This window comes from Vicia villosa, linkage group LG1, assembly GCF_029867415.1.
Source record: "Vicia villosa cultivar HV-30 ecotype Madison, WI linkage group LG1, Vvil1.0, whole genome shotgun sequence".
Classification (NCBI taxonomy): domain Eukaryota; kingdom Viridiplantae; phylum Streptophyta; class Magnoliopsida; order Fabales; family Fabaceae; genus Vicia; species Vicia villosa.
The window spans coordinates 109,332,200-109,352,546 of record NC_081180.1 but is presented as its reverse complement, the minus strand read 5'-3'; the positions used below and the strand labels follow the sequence as shown (position 1 = coordinate 109,352,546).

The following is a 20,347-nucleotide window of genomic DNA, read 5'->3' as shown; positions in this document are numbered from 1 at the left end:
TGATTGTAATTGAATTTTATTGGTTTGTTTCGGTTCTTGCCCGAAATGAAAAAATATCTAATCCAAATATTATAGTTTTGTTCGGATTTACCTGAACCAGTGAACACCCATAATTTCATTATATTCTTTATACATTTAAAATCTATTTCACTGATCCCTCCTACTTTAAATATAAATAAAATGTTTTCATTCCTTTAGCACATGCACACCTTTTATTTGTTTTATTATCCATATTACTACTATATGCAAAAATAATTTGCTTCCTTTTTCTGTGTCTTATTCCCATGGTTTTTCTCTTTGTATATCTCAATAATAATGGGTAAAAACACAGAGAAAAAAAAACGTAGCATATATATATTCTCATATTAGAACTAGACATTAAGAAAATCTCCAAGTGGGGCCAGCATTACATCTTTGCTAGCTATTCACGAATTCCTATCAATAACATGGGATTCTAAATACAACATCTTAACATGAAACCTTAGAAAATTTGAATAAACAACATTCATGCAAGTCCAAATGGAACACATGCAATGCCCATAAATTGAGGTGATTTTGTTTAATAAAAATTTGGTTTAAGGGAACAAAGGTTAATGGGTGAAATGATTTTATGGCTTATTGGTGATGGAGTTTTGTGGAAAATGGTAGAGGATAGAATAGGGACAAAATGAATGGAGATAAAAATATTGTGTATGATGTGTTACCTAACAGTAACATAACCCACACGCTTTCGATTTTACATACCCGATGTTTTTGTCTTGATACAATTGGAACATAAATGATTGCCCATGTTTTGGTTAAAAATAATAATACTATATGGATTCCATACTAGAATTTACTAAAATAAAATTTGTTCATCTTATTGAGATCCACTATTGTGATATTGATTAGAGTGGTGAAATGTATCTTCCGACTCCAATGCGTTTTGGTTCAGTGGACCAAAATATATAAATAAACTGAAATGAGATGGTCTGATTATTTAATCTATTATCAATCTATTAAAAGAGAAGTACCTGAAAAAACCACGTTTACCCTTCTGAATTTATGTTTTAACTTTTCTAATTCTATGGGCATAAGTGACTAATTACATATCTGCTGCAATTATATGCATTTGATCATTAATGCAGCTGATGTGTCATACCACCATTTTTTGTTACTTTTTTTTATTTATTTTAATTTTACATATCTATTATTATCATTCACTAATTTCGTGGGCCCATTATAAATTACTAATGGCAACTCATTTCGTCAATAATTGATTGCTCCACTAATGCATAATTAAAAATTTAATTCATTATAAATTACTAATGGCAACTCATTTTGTCAATAATTAAAAATTTAATTTCCTACACAATTCATGCATTAGTTTGGAATTGGAATAGACATTTTTCAAAAGCACACAATCATAACTTCCCATATTCATTTTCATTCTTCCAATAAAAAAACCACATCTTTCTCTATCAATTTTTATTATATATAATTCCACGTTATCAACAAAACAAAATATTGTCTAATTCAAAGTCTTTCTCTTCCACTCTCTCAAGCTTCATTCAATCCTATTTTTTTAGGTTAAATTTTTTGCTTTCCATGATTCTTCGTCATCCCGTTTTTAATATATTTCTCTGCGGACGTTTTTAATATATTTCTCTGCGTCGAGTTTAATGAAGTTTTTCTAACAGATCTTTGAAAACATCAATGACACGACTGATTGAAGCTTTGAAGGACATTAACAACTCAAAGGATTTGGTAAGGTTGTTGTTCGTTGTAAATCCGGCATCTTCCATGCATCTTCCATTCATATATTTCCCCTAATTTCTAAAATCATTGTCAAGTTTCGAATCGAAAGGATTTTTTTTTAAAAAAAATTCAACCTTATCTGTCTTTATCAAAACTCCATTTTTTGTTATTCTTCTTAGAATTGATTTGTTTCTAATTGTGGAATTGTTTCTAATTCCTCAAATTGTTTCTGTTAGCTGTCTTTTAATAATTATTCTGATAATTTCATGAATTTTATTTTTCAAAAAAGTATTTTGTTGTGTTTACCTTTTGATATGTTATATTTTCTATAATACTTTATTGAATGTGTGTCATAGTTATTAAAAATTAAAATGAAGTTGATTATATTAATTTGTTTTTGTAGATTCTTCAAACCACGACCGGACATATATCCTGGATTTGAGAAAAATGTGAAAGAGAAGGATAGGTTCTAATATCAAAGAATGGAAGGACAAGCAGCAAAAAGAAACTTGAAAAATTATTTTTGAATGTTGTTGTGATAGATTATTCTAATGGAAATATAATAATTTGCACTTTGTGAATAGTGTTGGAAATTGTTTTTGGGTGTGGGAATGAGATTATTCTATTTGTTTTGTCATTAATTAGTGTTTTTATGGTGCATAAAGTAAATTTCTTCTTCATAAATGTATAAAATGATATATAATAATTTGTACATATAAAATTTCTTTAAATATATGATCTTTTGTTAGAATTTATTTATGAAAATTTATCAATTATAAAATTTCATTTACCTTTTAGGAAAAAGATTATTTATAGTACATCTGACATTTATAAACTCACAAAGACCATTTAAACCAAAGTATAAAAATAATGATATTCATTAAACAAATATTAACATAATTCTAATTGTCATTTTGTACCGCCCTAATTATTCAAAGTTAATTTTTACTTTATTAAATATATTTCTTGATAATTTAATTTATTATTATTATTATTATTATTGTTATTATTATTATTATTATTATTATTATTATTATTATTATTATTATTAAGGGTCAACTTTTAATATCGTTATTAAAAAATAATAATGTTAAGCAATATATACAAATGTAAATCTTAATATTAATAGAAAAAAATGATATCTCTGTCAATTTAAAAATAAACGAGTCTTAAGAAAATAGTTTTAAAAATCATATTTATGAATGATGGTAAAGTAATTATATTAAAAAATTTATATTACCTATAAAATTTAATAATAATACTAAAGATAAATAATTTAATTTCTTTTTATCTATCACTCAATCTTATTGAATAGATCTATATTAAAATAGGTTTTAGCTTATAACTAAAATATAACTTAATATTTATGATATATTTTAATTTAGTATTACGATATGCGCGTTGAAATTCCACACAATTATATATCTATGTAAATTATAATTTTTTTAATGATAAAATGATAATATTTATACTAAAAATCGCTGTAAATATTTTTTTTAATAAAAAACATGAGACAATTATGATATATGAAAAACACAACTTTCTAATAAAAAACACATTTTTAAGCATAATTTTAAGAGTGATAATATTTTGATTTTCAAAAATATCTCTAAGAAGTTATTATAAATAATTAATTTAATTTTTAATTATTATATTATATATTATTAACAAGCCTACGAAATTTTATATAAATTTAAAATCATTATTATTAGTTACATGTTTAAAAAAATTTCTTATATTTTTATTTAAAATTTGTAAAATTTACAAAATTTTGTAGAGTTAAACTTCTATTATGAAATTCTCCCAGACAAAAAAGATAGAGAAGATATTTATTTAGAACTGAAATTTTAAAATTTTAAAATACCTTGGTGTGTAAATATTCATTTGGAACTCAAATTTGACGGGGATCTGTCATATATGGTAGGTTTGTAAAATTTGTAAATATGATATAACAAGAAGGATTTAAAACTGATATTTCACGGGAAGCTGTTATAGATTTTAGGTTTAATAAATTGACTAATATCTAAAAAGTAATATTATTTGAATTGGAAAAATTATTTTATTCAAATATGTAGTTTTAAAATAAACTCATTTGGATTAAACTGAATTTTGTTAACTCATCTGGATTCACGGGTAGATGTGAACGTATCTAAGAGATACCAGTTGTAGACTGTTCATTTTAACGTTCATCTTTTAAATATTTCTCTTATGTTTTATATAATTGAAATTAGATAATCGGTTGTACGATTTACTGTAAGTTTGAATCAATGTTTAAAAGTTGGTGTATATAATTAACATATATTTGTAACTATGTCAATGTTAACCAATTGATTAATGAATTCAAACTTTACAAATGATAATTTCATAGACATGTGATGTGAATTCAGACGGAACCCGTGCGATAGCACGGGTTTCTTACTAGTAGACTATTAAAAATGAGTTCAACTTAGTTTTTAATGAATGGCATGGTTTGATGTGGCAATTTGACGCATATTTTATTATTATAGTTTTAATTTTATAAAAAATAATATAAAGGACAAAAAATTATATAGTATAAATAAAAAGTAATCATAAATTTAATTAAAATAATATTTAAAATATTCATCAAATCAATATATATATATATATATATACATATATATATATATATATATATATATATATATATATATATATATAATATTACTGCGTCAGTCCAAAGTTTGTTTGGTCTGCCAACCTAACTCATAAAACATATAGGTTTGGTGGACTGGACAAAAAAGATTGGGTCATGTTTTTTGAATGTTTTTTAGCGGCCCGGCCTACACTAAAAACTAGGGTTTGTTGGTCGGTCCAATGAGTCGGACTCATTTTGACAGCTTTAATTTTGACCATGGCCACAACATATCTCCATTCCAACCATTGTTAGTCATCACTCTGATCAATGACCACCGACAATCATTAATTTGATCACTAGAAACCACTATTCTAACCACCATCCGAATCATTAATGTTCACTACTCTATCTATATGTAGTCTCTAATCTAGATACTACTAGAGGAGTGCTAGGAACACTCTCTTTCTAACACTCTCTCCAACATTCACTCTCTTATTGGATGAAACACATATGGGTATCTCACTTTGGAAATGGATTTCATATAAAGTGGTAGGACTCACATGTGTTTCAACCAATAAAAAAACGAGTGATGGAGAGAGTATTGATAAGAGAGTGTTATTAGCATTCCTCAATACTACTAACCACCACTTTAACTATCACTCAAGTCACTATTGTTGTTCACCACCAACCACATTTTTAACTAATATTACTCGCTATTACATTCATCTTCAATTATTAATCTGATAGATAACCAACGATTATTATTATTCTAACATTCGCTTCGAGCATCGACAATCACCACTCTTATCACAAACGCCCATCATTCCATCCACAACATCAAACTACTATCAGTCACTCCTTTGACCACCACTAAAACTGCTGCTCTAACATACGTTGGCCGCCACTCTGAAAATTATTTATCCACAACAATTATTTTAGACCACTATTATTTTTTTATAAAAAGAATCAATCACTATTATTTAAATTATTATTAAATAAATATATTATAAATTTAAATATTTATTTTTATGTTTATGTTTAAAATCGCTTTTGGTTTTTCATATTTTCAAAACTGATTTTAAAATTATTTTAAATTTTAAAATTAAAATTGATTTAAATTTTAAAATTTTCAAACCAAAAAACCACTTCGATTATAGTCTAAGATACAAGGAATACATGCTCCCTCTATCTCATGTCACATGTCCACTGAAAATAATGCACGCTCATAATAAAAGTTATTAACTATGTTGAATTCAATTATAAAATACAGTATAAGTTCTTAACAAATATATAGTTTTAATTTTTTTTATAAAAAATTGGATTATTGAAAGAAAGATCAATAATGATGCAGCAGCACTATATGACAAAGTTAAAAAGATATAAAAGTCTAATTACAAAATGTCAAAAACATATACACATTCCGCCTTTTTTTTTTTGTCAATAAACTATGTCTTTTATATGATTAAAAAATCAATAAACTAAAAAGTACTTATTAAAATATGTCTTTATTAATTTTGAATAAAATTTAAATAAATTATTTAATATTGCATTAAAAATGTAAAACAACACATTTTTGAATTTTTGTTTCTGTTAAAATCATACTTTTAAGCTAATATTTTTATTGAAAATATCATAAGTAAACATTACCACATGATACGGCAAGGATTGTCCAACCAAGAAGACCAATAAAACCAACAAACATTGACAATATCTCGCACCCAATTGGGTATCTAATTAAGGCTTCAACCCTTGTCTTTGTAGTTCACATTAGTTAGTTACAACTTACATGTAGTTAACAAATATATAATGTAATTTTTGTAAACTATATATGTGATTCATTTGTGTTTTGATAATATTACCTATAGTTCTTCAAAAGACAATCTAAACCGATCTTATTTCTTTAATATGCTATCCATTAATTTATAGATTTAGAGGTAAAAATAGATTTGATCGTTAAAAAGTACATTTTAGATGAAAAGACAAATTATTAATGGTTAATTGTTAATAAATTTTTATCGTGGACGACTTCTCAATACACACTATAGATTTCTTAGACACCACGCGAAATTTCAATTTTGCTTCCTAATTTCGTATATGCATATCCGGAAGCACCTCTATTTTGTAAAAAAATGTGTTTTCTTTCGTAGATACATCTACGGAAGCATTAAAAAAATATTATAGTATAGTTAAAAAGCAAATGGTTTCAGTTGAGGAAGCCTTCCGTAGATGCATCTACGACACGTGGTGAAAACAGAGTGTTCCGTAGATGTACCTACGGAACAGTCCGTTATATTTTCAAATCATGTTCATTTCATTCCAAAACTAAACTTTGGTTACAAAAATGTAAAACTAAAATAATGCATCCATCAGAGTAACATAAGTAACATACATACATCATCAAAAAAATACAAACATCAAAAAAACCACAGGTATCACTATTGTGTGTGTCAGACATCATCCTGCTGCTCGCCTCTGCCTCTGGCCCAGCCTCTGCATCTGCGTCCACCATGCCCTCTCATGACTCTGCCTCTAGCGTCAAGTGTCCCACCAGTCCTGACACAATCTCCTCGTGGGCTGGTCTGGAATGATCTCCAAGGGCAGTGGACAACATGTACGGGTGTGACACTCTGTAGTACCATGTAATGTACCCCTCGACGCAGCTCTAGTCTCTCTTTGCTCTCGTCGCTCAAGCCTCCTCAAGAATCATGTGATGCTCCCAGTCTGCAAAGACCTCATCTAACTGTCGACGAGTCATGGTGATAGGAGCGGAGACTACAGGGTCGTGAGGTATCGTCTGTGCATAGCCAAACTGACGCATGACGCGCTCCGGAAGATAACGTACAATGATGGTCGAGTTGGAGGCCAACCATCCATAATACAGTGCTATCTCATCAAAGAGAACCATCTCCCGGTGCTCAGCATAGCAGTCATAACGTACGTCCTCGGCAGCCATCCGATCAAGTCTGCGCCTGTAAGGATCCGACACCTGGTTCCCTCTGAGGGGGCTGAATGCACTGGCACGCGGCATGAGCTTAGTGTAGGTAGTCACCTCTCCCCAACAAATAATGTTTAGGAAGTGGTGTAGTATTCAAGCCTGGAAAAAAACACGGTTATTTTAATTTACTATCACAAATATATAATAAGTAGAATGAGATAAGATTGTTACCACTAAAAGGGTACAGCTACCTGCCAATGTCCTTGCCTTCCATAGGCATCACTCTCTGAGTCTGTAGTAATTGTACGCCAGTACAGCCGTTCCCTAGTTGTACTCATGGATACGTGTTGTATCCAATAAGTACGTCAGGTAGACGGTGTCTGTGTACGACGAGCTCGTGTCCACAAAGAGCTGAATGTATATCAAATATAGGAAGTAACATCTCAGCGTCCTCTCTCTGTGTATATCAGGCTCCACCTCGTCGCCAGCAGCCTGATGTGCCGCAAGAAGCTTTGCATCATATAACCTCTGCAAGGTGTGAAACCTCACATGCGCCCTGCGGATCCTCTCTACCTCCTCAAGTGCGTCATCTGGGTCGCACCCTAACTCAGCAATAAGCATTTCCATCGCTTCCCCTTGGTTAGCCTACCGTGACCAAGAAGGATACCCCTGATAGGTAGATGCAGGAGGCATGCCACATCATCAAGAGTGATGGCAATCTCACCGTGAGGAAGATGAAATGAGGAAGTCCCGGATGCCATTTCTCTACAAATGCCATCAGCATCCCATTATGTATCATCGTGTAGCCCACCTGACCGTCCCTCGGGCCAGAAGCTGATAGTACATCCTAGAACCACGACTGGTCAAGCTGCGTAAGAGTCGCAATTTTCCGGCCGTGGTTGTAGAACCTCTGCGGATCCCTATCCTGATATTTTTAAAAAAATAAACACAATTATTAATAAGCCAAAAACAGAAGAAAAAAAGTAATTAACAAAGAAAATTTACCTCTTCATCCCAGATACGCCTGGCTGCATGATCGTCATACTCTGTCAAAAGGGATGTATCTATAGGACCCTCCGGATATCAGATAGGCTCTGGCACCGGCTCATCCTCGTGCAGCTCCGGAGGTGGCTCAACAGATCCTGCATCGGCCGTCACTGGCATAGGCACAGGAGTAGAAGTAGAAGAACTGCCCCGACAATGTCTGCGAGAGGGTGGCATCTGTAACGCCCTGATTTCGGTATTTATTTTATTACTTATTTATTGGTGTATTTGGTGCTTAAATTGATATTTTTAATTATTATTCCATTAATTTTGTTAATTTAACTATAATATAATAATGGGATGATTTAATTAATTAGACTAGGTGTGATTAGTGTATGAGGGTGTGTACTAAGCCCATTTAGTAATTTAGTGATTAGTATGTTTTAATAAAAATAATAAGGGAATTAAGAGGAAAAAGGAGAGATTTGTGAACATTAGTGAAGAACGTAGAATTCGGAGAAGAGGCTTGGGCAAGAGGTAGAAGAACTCCACCATTGTTGAGGAAAAATCAAGCTTCCATTTAAGGTAAGGGGGGAATATGTTCACTAAATGGTGACTTAAGCATGAGAGGGTAGTGAGGGTTCCTTTCCCTCTTTAGGTTTCATAATTGTTGGATTGATTTCTTCTTTGATGTTTGAATTGATTTGTATTGTATGTTGTTCTTCTTGACTAATGATACTGTATGATTTCTGGACGAAATTCTGGTTTGAAATTGATGAATTATGATGTGGATTTGGATGTTGGTTAAGTTGTTGTTGTGTTCTTAGGTAAAAACTGAATCTGAATGTATAATTATCCAATTTGATGAGTGGAAATTGGTAAATTAAATGATAAAATCAATGTAGGATAATAGGTTAATGAATTTAGATGAAAGTTATGAGAGAATGGATGAAAATATGTTGTTTTAGGCTTAAAATCGCAGACGGGAAGTGATGAAAACGGGTGAGGAACGAACTGGTGCGAGTGCAGATCTAGAAATCTAGTTTCTGTCAGTTTGCGTATGATACGCGTATGGGTTGGGGCCATACGCGTATGAGGGACAAGCCCAGGGGCTATACGCGTATGATACGCAGCCCTATCCCGTACAAAAACCCATCCCTGGTGATACGCGTATGGTACGCGTATGTAGAGGAGGCCATACGCGTACGGGAATGTGATACGCGTATGGGAGGAATTTTAGTTCAAATTAGGTTCTGGTGGTACGCATACGGTACGCGTATGGGCAATGGGGAATACGCGTATGGACAAGCTGATGCGTGGATTTTCCCGTTTTTGTGATTTTCTTCCAGTTCTTGAATAAGATGAGTACCTTTATGAATTCCCTTGATTAGTAAGACTTAAGTAGATATGGGAAGGCTTTAAAAGTTATACAGTTGGACATAAAATGTTGTGGTAAGATTGATGTTGATTTTTGTGAATGTTGATTATAAGAAATGAGTTATCGTTGCATGTTGTTGAACAAGTCGGTAGCCTAATGGCAATGAGTTGAAGGCTGATGCCTTATGTTGTTGGATTGTGTTGATTTTGGATGTTCATATTGCATACATATGTTGTTGAGGGCTTATGCTCTGTTGTTGGCCTGGATTGACGGTGTTGAAGGCTTATGCCTTGTTATCGCCTTTAGTTAATGGCAACTGTTGAGGGCTTATACTCTGTTGGTACCACATGCATATAGTATTGCTAGTCGCATTGCATTCCACATAATTGATTGTTAATGTCGTATATCGTTGTTGTAGTGTGGTTGATGGTGTGAGGATCTGTTTCATGATTTCTATCTGTATGTCGTGTGAATACTACTCCTTAGCATGTGATATTTCACCGTATATTTATTGGATGTGATTCTCACCCTTTTTCTGTTCGAGTCTTAGGAGTCGCTCTGATACGTAACACGGGAGTTTTGGGATGCGTTATGTTTTTGACTGTTTTTCTGTTATTTGTTAATTGTTACGTATCTTGATTTTGACATAATTGTTGGACCACATGTTTAGTGGAGATGATTTATTTGTTGAGGCCATAGTGCCATGAGAACTAATAAGCTATTTTAAATTCCGCTGCGGTATTGGATTTATTTTAACGAAGACTTATTAAATAGAGCGATGTTTTTTTTAATGGATTTTTAGAAGATGTGACATTCTACTTGTACTACTCTGATTGTTTGTGTATTTATAATTCATATTTATAGTAGATGGGAAAGTGGGGTGTTACAGCATCTCTGAGGAATATGTATTTATAATTCATATTTAGAATATGTTTTTGACTGTTTTTCTGTTATTTCTTAATTGTTACGTATCTTGATTTTGACATAATTGTTGGATCACATGTTTAGTGGAGATGATTTATTTGTTGAGGCCGTAGTGCCATGAGAACTAATAAGCTGTTTTAAATTCCGCTACGGTATTGGATTTATTTTAACGAAGACTTATTAAATAGAGCGATGTTTTTTAATGGATTTTTAGAAGATGTGACATCCTACTTGTACTACTCTGATTGTTTGTGTATTTATAATTCACATTTATAGTAGATGGGAAAGTGGGGTGTTACAGCATCTCTAAGGAACCCTCAGCATCACCCTGGGGCCTCCGTGGTGTAGTAGTAAATGGGGGTCCCTCTGTGGAATGGATGTAGAGAGCCCCTCAACTAGGAGTGATGGAGAAGGCTCGATTGGAGCGGTGTATCAGGTGGAACGGCAACTCCATCAGTGACCTGAGATACTACACGCGCCCGTTCATGCCGCACGGATGCGTGTTGTGCAGTCCTCCCATGTATATCCCTATCTGGACCGTGGGTCATAATGTATGCATTGTGATACAAATAACATCGAGTTAGATACTATGTATCTATAAATGAACAAGGATTTATAAATAAACAAGAAAAGGAAAAAAAATACTCTTTCGTAGATGCACCTACAGAAGTACCTTAGTTTCAAAAACTATGGCGCTTCCGTAGATGCATCTACGGAAGGCACTGAAGCTCATAAACACAGCAATGGCGTAACTCCACTGTTCAATCATCCAAAAACTTCATTTTTTGGCTCGATTGTCCGTTTTAAACCTCAAACAGTATCTACATTGTCTCTAAACTATATTTCTAAACCTATCCAATCATTTCTACACCTAAATATCAAATTCTATTTTGATTTCACAAATACTCTAAAATAACTCAAAATTTCAAAAGTTAATAATTGGGATACATTTGAAAAAGTTAAATTAGAATTTAATAAAAGTTATCATTTTAGTTTTTTTAATTGTAATATTAGAGTTTTTTATACATATTAAATAATTTAGGCAAAATTACATTAGAGATCCTTCAAATTCTTTTATTGTAATTGATTGGTCCTTTATATTTTTTTGCTACAAATCAGTCTTTTAAGTTTCCTAACGTCTACACCGTGCCCTTTTTTTAAAATTCCGTTTCAAAAATGAATATGTGGCATTAACGCGAGTGAGCTGTCAGTTAACGGTGCTGACATGCATGGAATTATTATTTTTTACATTTAAATAATTATCCAAAATCCCTTTTCTCTTCTTCTTCCTTTGGTTCGTAACTTAAAACCCTCTCTTTTTCGTTAGATCCGCCCTTTGCATCACCTTCAACCTCGCATCAATAGCCATTTCTAAGTAGATTTTGAAAATTAATCAAACCATGATAACAATTCATCAAACACATCCATGTTTTCAAAGATCATGAGCTTCATCCTCGAAACCCCCTGTTAACATCAATGCACCGTGCTTTATCCTCCAAGAACAAGTTCAATTTATCAATGGATCTTTAATAAAACCTCTTCAACTGACCCTAATTGTTAATTCCTTATTGTAAACAAAAAAAAAAGGAAAATTGATGGTGTTGAAATTCAAAGTCTATAAGCCTTAACATATCACTACGGTTATTACTATGGACCATAGTGAAAAGTATTTTAATTAAAAAAATAAAAAGCAGGTGCCTAAATAAGTTTATTACCTCGATTGGTTTAATAGTCATGGTAATATCATGTTACGCTAAGTGTTTTTTCTACTATGTCAACACGGACTTGGAAAAGTATAACTAAATGGAAGAAGAAAAAAGGGAGACTGCATGATGTTGGTCAACACATCCAATCATTTTCTTAAGAACCGCGCAAAACTCAAATTGGACACTTATTATAAGACGGAGGGAGTAATAAGTACTGAAAAGTGACAAGTGCCTAATTTCATTAATGGTGATGGTTTCCAATTTCCATTCAATCCCATGCACGTTTTTTAAGGGCTCGTTTGGTCTGCAGGATATAATAGAGACATGATATGATATCAAATAGGATAAATATATGATATGATACAGACATGACAAGACTTAATCTATCATGTGTTTGCTTCACACAGGATACTAGATAATATATATATATATATATATATATATATATATATATATATATATATATATATATATATATATATATATACACACACACACACACTTGCTTGTAAAATAACTATATTTTTTCTAAATTATTTTATAAAATAATAATTTAAAAAAACTCATTGATATTATTGAGTAAATAATATATAATTTAAAAAAACTCATTGATACTATTGTAAATGACAAAATTACTCTTACAAGAATATATATTTAATTTGATAAAAAATAAAATTAATATTCATATTTTAAAAAATTTAATAATTATTTTATTTTTAAATATTCTAATTTTTATTTTATTAAATTAATTATTAATATTTTTAATTTAATATCAAATTAATTTTTATTTATATTTTGTCATATTTAATTTTTCATTTTAAATTATATTTTGTAGAGGTAAATTAGTAAATCATTTTCTTATCCTATCCTACCAGATTCTAACTCAACTCATATTCAGGATAACAATTTGAACTAGTGAGGCAGGATAAAATAAGTTTCAAGATTAACTTATCATATTCTGTTGTGTCAGCAAACACTGAATTGAGATAAGATATGATACAAATATCATATATTGTCTTTTATCATGCGCACCAAACGAGCCCTAATAGTATTTGGTCTTTCACATTGGAAGAAAGAGCTATCTAATCCTCTTTTTTTTTTTTTTTTGATTTCATAAATAGATGTAGACTAATAGTCTAATAGCACTACTCTTCTTAAGGTGTGGTATGTCTGAATGACTGAATTGTCCAACTTTTATAGGCTGAGCCGTATCCTCTAGTATAAATGTTCCACTCTTTATAAAGTAAATATTCCCTTCCTCCCATAATGAATGACTCGTTTAGAATAAAAGAGTGTTCTAAAATAAATGACTTATTTCGATTTTTAATACACTTTTCCAATTCTACCCTTTAATTAATTAAAATTTCATCATTCCCAATACATGATAGGAGTATTATAGTAGAAATATTATCCTCTTTCTTACTTTTATACATTTTTCTTAATATGTGTGAAATGATCCAATGAATCACTTATTATGGGATGAATAAAATATATTAATTGAGTAGACATTTTTTTTTTGCAATTTTTAACTTTAGATATTCAGAGCTCACAGACTCGTCTCACCCTCATATTTTTGTTGTATGAGTCAAAATTTTACTCTCACATCCTCTATTATATCTATCCCACCTTTTATATTTATTTGTGAATTTATACAAAGCAAAACTAAACGATCATACATATTTGATTGCCACCGTAGTATTTTTATTATTGTAAAATATCCAAAATTTACTTTTAATCAATCAATTATATTTCAAGTGTCTCGTACACTAATATAAATTTATATCATGATTAATATTTAATTTTTAAATTGTCATTTGCTATTATAAGTCAGTTTTCTTAATGAAAAATGTTAATCAGTGTCTTCAAGGCAATGGTTAAGATTTTAAAATAATAAATTTATCTTGGTAATCTGTGTATTTAATGTCTCGAAAATTGAAATGTTAGATTTTCTATAAAATATATTTGTTTTTTAGAATGTTTAACCATAGCAAAACTTTTTTTTATTCGACTAAAAAAATAGTAGCAGTAATAGTGTGCTTTTAAAGTAGAACTATAAAATGTATACATTAATAGTCAAACAAAGAGGTGGACGTTTAGCGATTTTAAGTATTTGTGCTTAAAAAGTGAGACACTAACTTAAAAACAACAATAGAGATTTGGTCCCTTAAACGTCAACAAAACACACATACTGATAATCATATATCATCACTATTTCCAAGGAAAATATTTTAGTGTTTTCAATTTAGATGTACTTCTAGATTTTAAAATTCCAACACTTCTTTCTTTTAGAATTAAACTATTTTGTTCAATCTTTATGACACCAATCCTATTTCATAAAAAGTAAATTACCATTTTTAAAATTATCTACATAACATGTAGTAACTTACAATGTTTGATGACCAATTTATAGACAAAAGTATTCTTTAAAAATGTTAAATAAGTTGCTAACATTAGCTATTTTTTTTTGCAAATTACTAGTTTTTAGTCGAAGATGTTGAATTTGAGTGCTAATTGAAATGATACATATTTGATAAGCTTTACATAATTGAAAATTGTTGGTTGATGATACACTTGAATAGTCTCACATTATTTAGTTTTGTATTTAAGTGTATTTCTCTTGCGTTAGAATATTATGAGATGGAGTTAGACTTTTTTTAGAAAATGTGAGTGCATTAAAATTTAATCATGATGTATTTGAGAGGAGAGTTTGTATCTTGTAATAATTTTTACATATTGATATTCTCAAATTGTCTTTATATAACGTCATAATTTTTTCTTTTGTTTTGGAGTTTATACGTTAGATATTATATTATAATTGTTTTTTTTTTTCATATGTCAGCATTTTTAAACATAAAAAAATAAGTAACATATATCTAAACTGAAATGCATTGAACCATAAAAAACTTCAACTATTTAAATGGATGATAAACTGAACCACATATTATAACCAATTCAGTTAACCAAACTTAAATGAAAAACTAATTTAAACCGTTTAGCTAGTTGTTTTGAAAAAATATTCTTAAAAATAATTTTTAAAATAAAAAATAATATAATTTTGAAAAAAAAAAATTTTTTTAATTGAAATAATTTTTTTCTAAAACTTTTGTTATTCCAATAAAAAAATAATGTTTTTTTTCGAAAATAAGAAGATTGTTTTTTCAGTAAATAAAATTTATTCTGAATATAGTATTTTTTGCTATAAATAAAGTTTTGTTATTCGTAAGAAATGAAAACAAATATTTTGACATATTAATTTAATTTATCACTCATTTTAATGCTTCTTAGTTTTTTTTCCCGATTTTGAATTTCTTTCCTAAATAAATTGCATATGTTGAATGCTATCATGTAAATTGAATTGAACACATGCAATTTATTTAGGAAAGAAATTTAAAATTGGGAAAAAAAACTAAGAAATTCAATTTAAAACTGGTTTGAATTTCTTTCCTAAACAAGTTTTTAATTGAATTGAAATCATTTTATCAATTAATTGTATTTTTATTAAAATGGTTATTGTAAATTGAACTGAACTATAAATGTGATTTGGTTCAATTCAGTTTATGAACCATGAACACCCCTAACTCATATACTTCCTGCATTAAGGTTTTTTTTTTCCCAATTTTGAATTTCCTTCCTAAATAAATTGCATATGTTGAATGCTATCATGTAAATTGAATTGAACATATGCAAGTTATTTAGGAAAGAAATTCAAAATTGGGAAAAAAAACTAAGAAATTCAATTTAAATCTGGTTTGAATTTCTTTCCTAAACGAGTTTTAAATTGAATTGAAACCATTTTATCAATTAATTGTATTTTTATTAAAATGGTTATTGTAAACTGAACTGAACTATAAATGTGATTTGGTTCAATTCAGTTCCTGAACCATGAACACCCCTAACTCATATACCTCATGCATTAAGTTTTTTTTTTTAAGGTGAGACATCTCTTTCTCACTCTCACATACACACACACTCTTGTAATTTTGGAGCATTAACATGTTGCTTCGAATGATATCCCAACTTTCCAAAAAATAATATCACTTAGAAAGTGTATTTCATATGTATGAATATGATGATGATACAGGATGAATACAATAGTATATGTAGAATAATGTATAAGTATTCATGATCCTAGAAACATGCTATTAGTTAATACAATGATCCTATAATAACTAAAATGCAATAATGCTAATGAATATATGTTTACATAATCATAGCATATGTGAATCAGGTCGTATAATTTTTTGACACTCCCTTCTCAAACTTATGGGTGATGGAGTCACCCCAAGCTTGTCTTTGAGATGGTTGAACCTTGTATGAGTCAAGGCATTTATAAGGCAGTATGTAATTTAATTAGTTGACGGAACATGTGCTATAATTATCTTGTCTTGCAGAACTTGATCTTAGATGTAGTGCACATCAAATTCTATGTGTTTTGATCGAGGATGCATGACTAGGTTAGAATCCAATGCTTTGCCACTTAAGTTATCACACCATAATGTTGGTTTACACGATAATGGGGGGGATTTAACTCATCAAGGAGTAAACGAGTCCATACTATTTCTATAGCTAAATTACCATAGGCTTTATATTATGACTAAATGATGGATCATGAAACTATTTTATGCTTACTTGAGGCCTAAGAAATAAGTGTCTCTCCAAGAAAGACGCTCTGTCTTACCATTGATTTATGATCATCCACACTAGTGGCCTAATCTACATCTTAAAAATATGATAGGTCTAGATCAATGGAGGGTTGGATGTGCAGACAGTTATGCATGGTGCTTTGGAGGTACCTCAAAATCCTCTTTATGTCTTTCCAATGATCCAAAGTAGAGGACCTCATGAATTAGCTAAGTTTCTCGATAGAAAATGCTATGTCAAGTTGTGTTTGTCAAGTACTATAATTCCCCCGTGGCTTGTGTGAACATGGTTGGATCCTTTAATTTCTCCTCCTCAACTATAAAGTGTCTGCTGGTCACCATAGGAGTATGACAAAATGATGCAATTTCCATTTTAAATTTTTTCAACAGGTTCCTTATGTACTTTGATTGCTTCAGCTACATATAACTTACATCTTTGTGAACTTCTATGCCCAAGAAGTAATGCAAGTGACCAAGATCTTTTAGTGAGAACAAAATATTGAGTTTTTTTTATGAAGGTTTCCAAGAAATTAGGATTGTTCCCTATCACAATTATGTCATATAAATAAATTAGTAGAAAAGTGATATGATCAGTGCCTCTTAAAGTGAAGAGTGTGTTGATCTATGTGCTTGCATGTATATCAGTTAGTTGGTTTTGATGTTGACAATGGATGAATCCGTTTTGAAGATAACAGCTCTATAAGTAATTTGTGACAGGGAGAATTGATTTCAACTGTCAAGTCAAAGCTTATAATGATGACGCCTAATACAAAAGATATCTCCAGCTTCATCGGTTATAAGTTTCAAGTTCCAATTAAGGTGACAAGTCATTGTTGTATCCAGCAAGGGAAATTGAAGATCTGGAATTGTGAAAGTGTGAAAGCTTGTTTGGTCATAAGTTTAACGTCTTAAAGTGATTAGTCAAAGTGTAAAAGGTAAAGAGTATGTTTTGAAGTATTAAGGTAATCACACATTCACACACATAAAAAATTTCAAAACCCCCTATGATTTCATAAAACTTCTTGAAAAGCTATTAAGGCTTGCATGGATGATGGAATGGATTAAGAAGTATTTCTAATTAGAAAAGTTTTACATTATCTAATTGATTAAGGACTTGGCTCAATCGATTAGATCAAGGTTAATAATCTCTTAATTGATTAGAAAAGCTTTTAAACGACTAAACCACGTAGTTCTTTTGGGATTTCCTTTTTTGAATTAGGGTTGTCGTATTTGGAAAGGTTTTAATTGATTTCCAAATAGGGCTAATCGATTAAATCAATAAATTGGTCCATGGATTATTCCTTTTTTTTCACCAAAATTTTTCCTATATAAAGGAGGCTTTTTATCATTTCTTTAAACACACAATTTCCCCATAGAGTTTTGATTCAGTTACCCTGTTGTCTAAACAAAGGCAAATTAGTTTGGAAAGACTCCACTAATGGTGGCTTGTCCCCCAGTGCAGCTTATGACCTCAAAGTCACTAATTCTATTAAGCTTGACTAGGCCAAGATCATTTAGAATGTGGATATGTATCCTTCCAAATCCTTTTTAGTTTGGCTCCTAATCCTCAATAAATTTCCAACCGATGAAATGGTTTAAGCAAGAGTTCTTATCTTGGCTTTCAGGTGTAGTGTCAACAAATGTCATCCTAAATCAACCAGACAGGTCATCTTTCAATGTCCTTTTGCTTGCAAAATATGGAAATGGCTCGGAGAAATAATCAACTCCTTAATTGTGCTTAAATCCACTGGTGACCTTTGTCAGTTTTGTAATGGTGGAAGGTCTCATAAGTGTGGATTGATCATCAAGGTAGCCTTGGTTTTCTCTATTAACTCAATATGGAGTATCTGAAACATGGCAAAATACAACACAAACGTTCTTATATTACAAACATCAATAGCCAAAACTATGGCCCATATTTCTCTAGCATACAATATTTCATCTTTCACCTCATTTTAAGGTTAGAGTGCAACCTAAGGAGGGTGAATTAGGTTTAGCGGTATTTTCTCGATTTTAGATGGCGGTTCATGTGTTCTTATTTTGTTGAACTTTTTGATGAACCTGAAAGGTAAAGCACAAATCGTATATGCTAAAAAGTAAATAACACAATATATATCCTGATTCCCCTTTCCAAACAAGGGCACTTTAGCCCCCTCACACATCGTGAGAGATTTCACCATGTTAGAAACGTTATAGTCGATCCACATAACTTAACTTTCTAACCCATTCACAAATGCACCCACCTCATGCTAGTATAGACACAAAGAGAAAGAACCCTACTTTATTAAAACACATTTGTTACAAACAATCTAGTACACAAGTTACAGAATACTGATACAATGTTACTACAGTTTTGAATTGAAAACATAAGTATAATAGAATTTTGATAACACAACAAAATTATATTAAAGTTATTTTTTCCTTTCAGATATGATAATTCAAATATCCACTCTAAGTGCTCGAGAACTTTATTATGATTGAAATGAAAATTTATGCAGAAAGTTCTTGGAAAATAATGTTATAACAATGAATTAAATTGTTTAGGAAATATTTGAAAGAGGTAATTTAAAATAAGGAAAATTCATGCATTTTATAGTACCAAGAAACCTCTTGGAAACCATGGCAATGTTTTTAGAAAATAACATGAATAATCATGCGTTGTTTTGGAAAATATGTAATGAACAAGTGCCATGAAAAGGTATTACAAATATTCAAACAAATTTCAAATTTTCCTCAGTGACAATCGATTGCACGTCCATTACAATCAACTGTCTTAAGTATAACGTTCAAATATGAATGACAATCGATTTCATATCCCTTACAATCGATTGTCACAAAAAGCATTTTAAAATTTTACTAAGTTAAAATGCAATTTCAAAAAACTTGTGCAATATGCTTAAAAGTGAAATCTTGACTTGAGAAAACATCTTGATCTTCTTTCCACACATATGTCTTCATAAAAATAAAGTTATAATGCAAAATCGTCAACAGCAGGATTCGAAATAAAGTTATAATGCAAAATCGTCAACAGCAGGATTTGAACCTGCGCAGGCATAGCCCAACAGATTTCGAGTCTGTCTCCTTAACCACTCGGACATATTGACAAGTTGTAAATGATTTGTTTTTATTTGGTTTACCTTATAAAACATTTATTAAATTAATACAGTCAATTTTGTTTTTTTTCAAGTGACAATAATATCAATAAATTTAATTTTCTAGAGTGACATTAAAAATAAATTAAATAAAATTAAATAAAATTAATATATTTGAAACAAATACATCAAATTATTTTAATTTTTTTAAAACTCATTATTTTTCTCTATTGTTGTTTTCAAATAACACTTAATTAGTTAAAAATATTACTACATATTTATTTTTATTAAATATTACTATGAATTTTATAACTTAATGTTGTTTTTTTAATAAAATGATTCGTAACTAATTTGT

At 30.3% G+C, this 20,347-nt stretch overlaps 1 protein-coding gene, 1 long non-coding RNA gene and 1 other non-coding gene across 3 annotated transcripts; 1 reads left to right on the top strand and 2 right to left on the bottom strand.

Moving 5' to 3' along the window:
• Positions 1-1,455: 1,455 nt before the first annotated feature.
• Positions 1,456-2,390, top strand: LOC131614185 (uncharacterized). The gene is made up of 3 exons (XR_009287633.1): positions 1,456-1,568; positions 1,680-1,746; positions 2,141-2,390. It is a non-coding gene; the product is annotated as an uncharacterized LOC131614185 (long non-coding RNA).
• Positions 2,391-7,019: 4,629 nt separating this feature from the next.
• On the bottom strand, positions 7,020-7,361 carry LOC131651235 (uncharacterized). The gene has a single exon (XM_058920909.1). It carries the CDS (start codon positions 7,359-7,361, stop codon positions 7,020-7,022), a length of 342 nt encoding a protein of 113 aa, XP_058776892.1.
• A 12,561-nt stretch (positions 7,362-19,922) lies between these two features.
• Positions 19,923-20,004, bottom strand: TRNAS-CGA (transfer RNA serine (anticodon CGA)). The gene has a single exon. It is a non-coding gene; the product is annotated as a tRNA-Ser (tRNA).
• Positions 20,005-20,347: the final 343 nt, after the last annotated feature.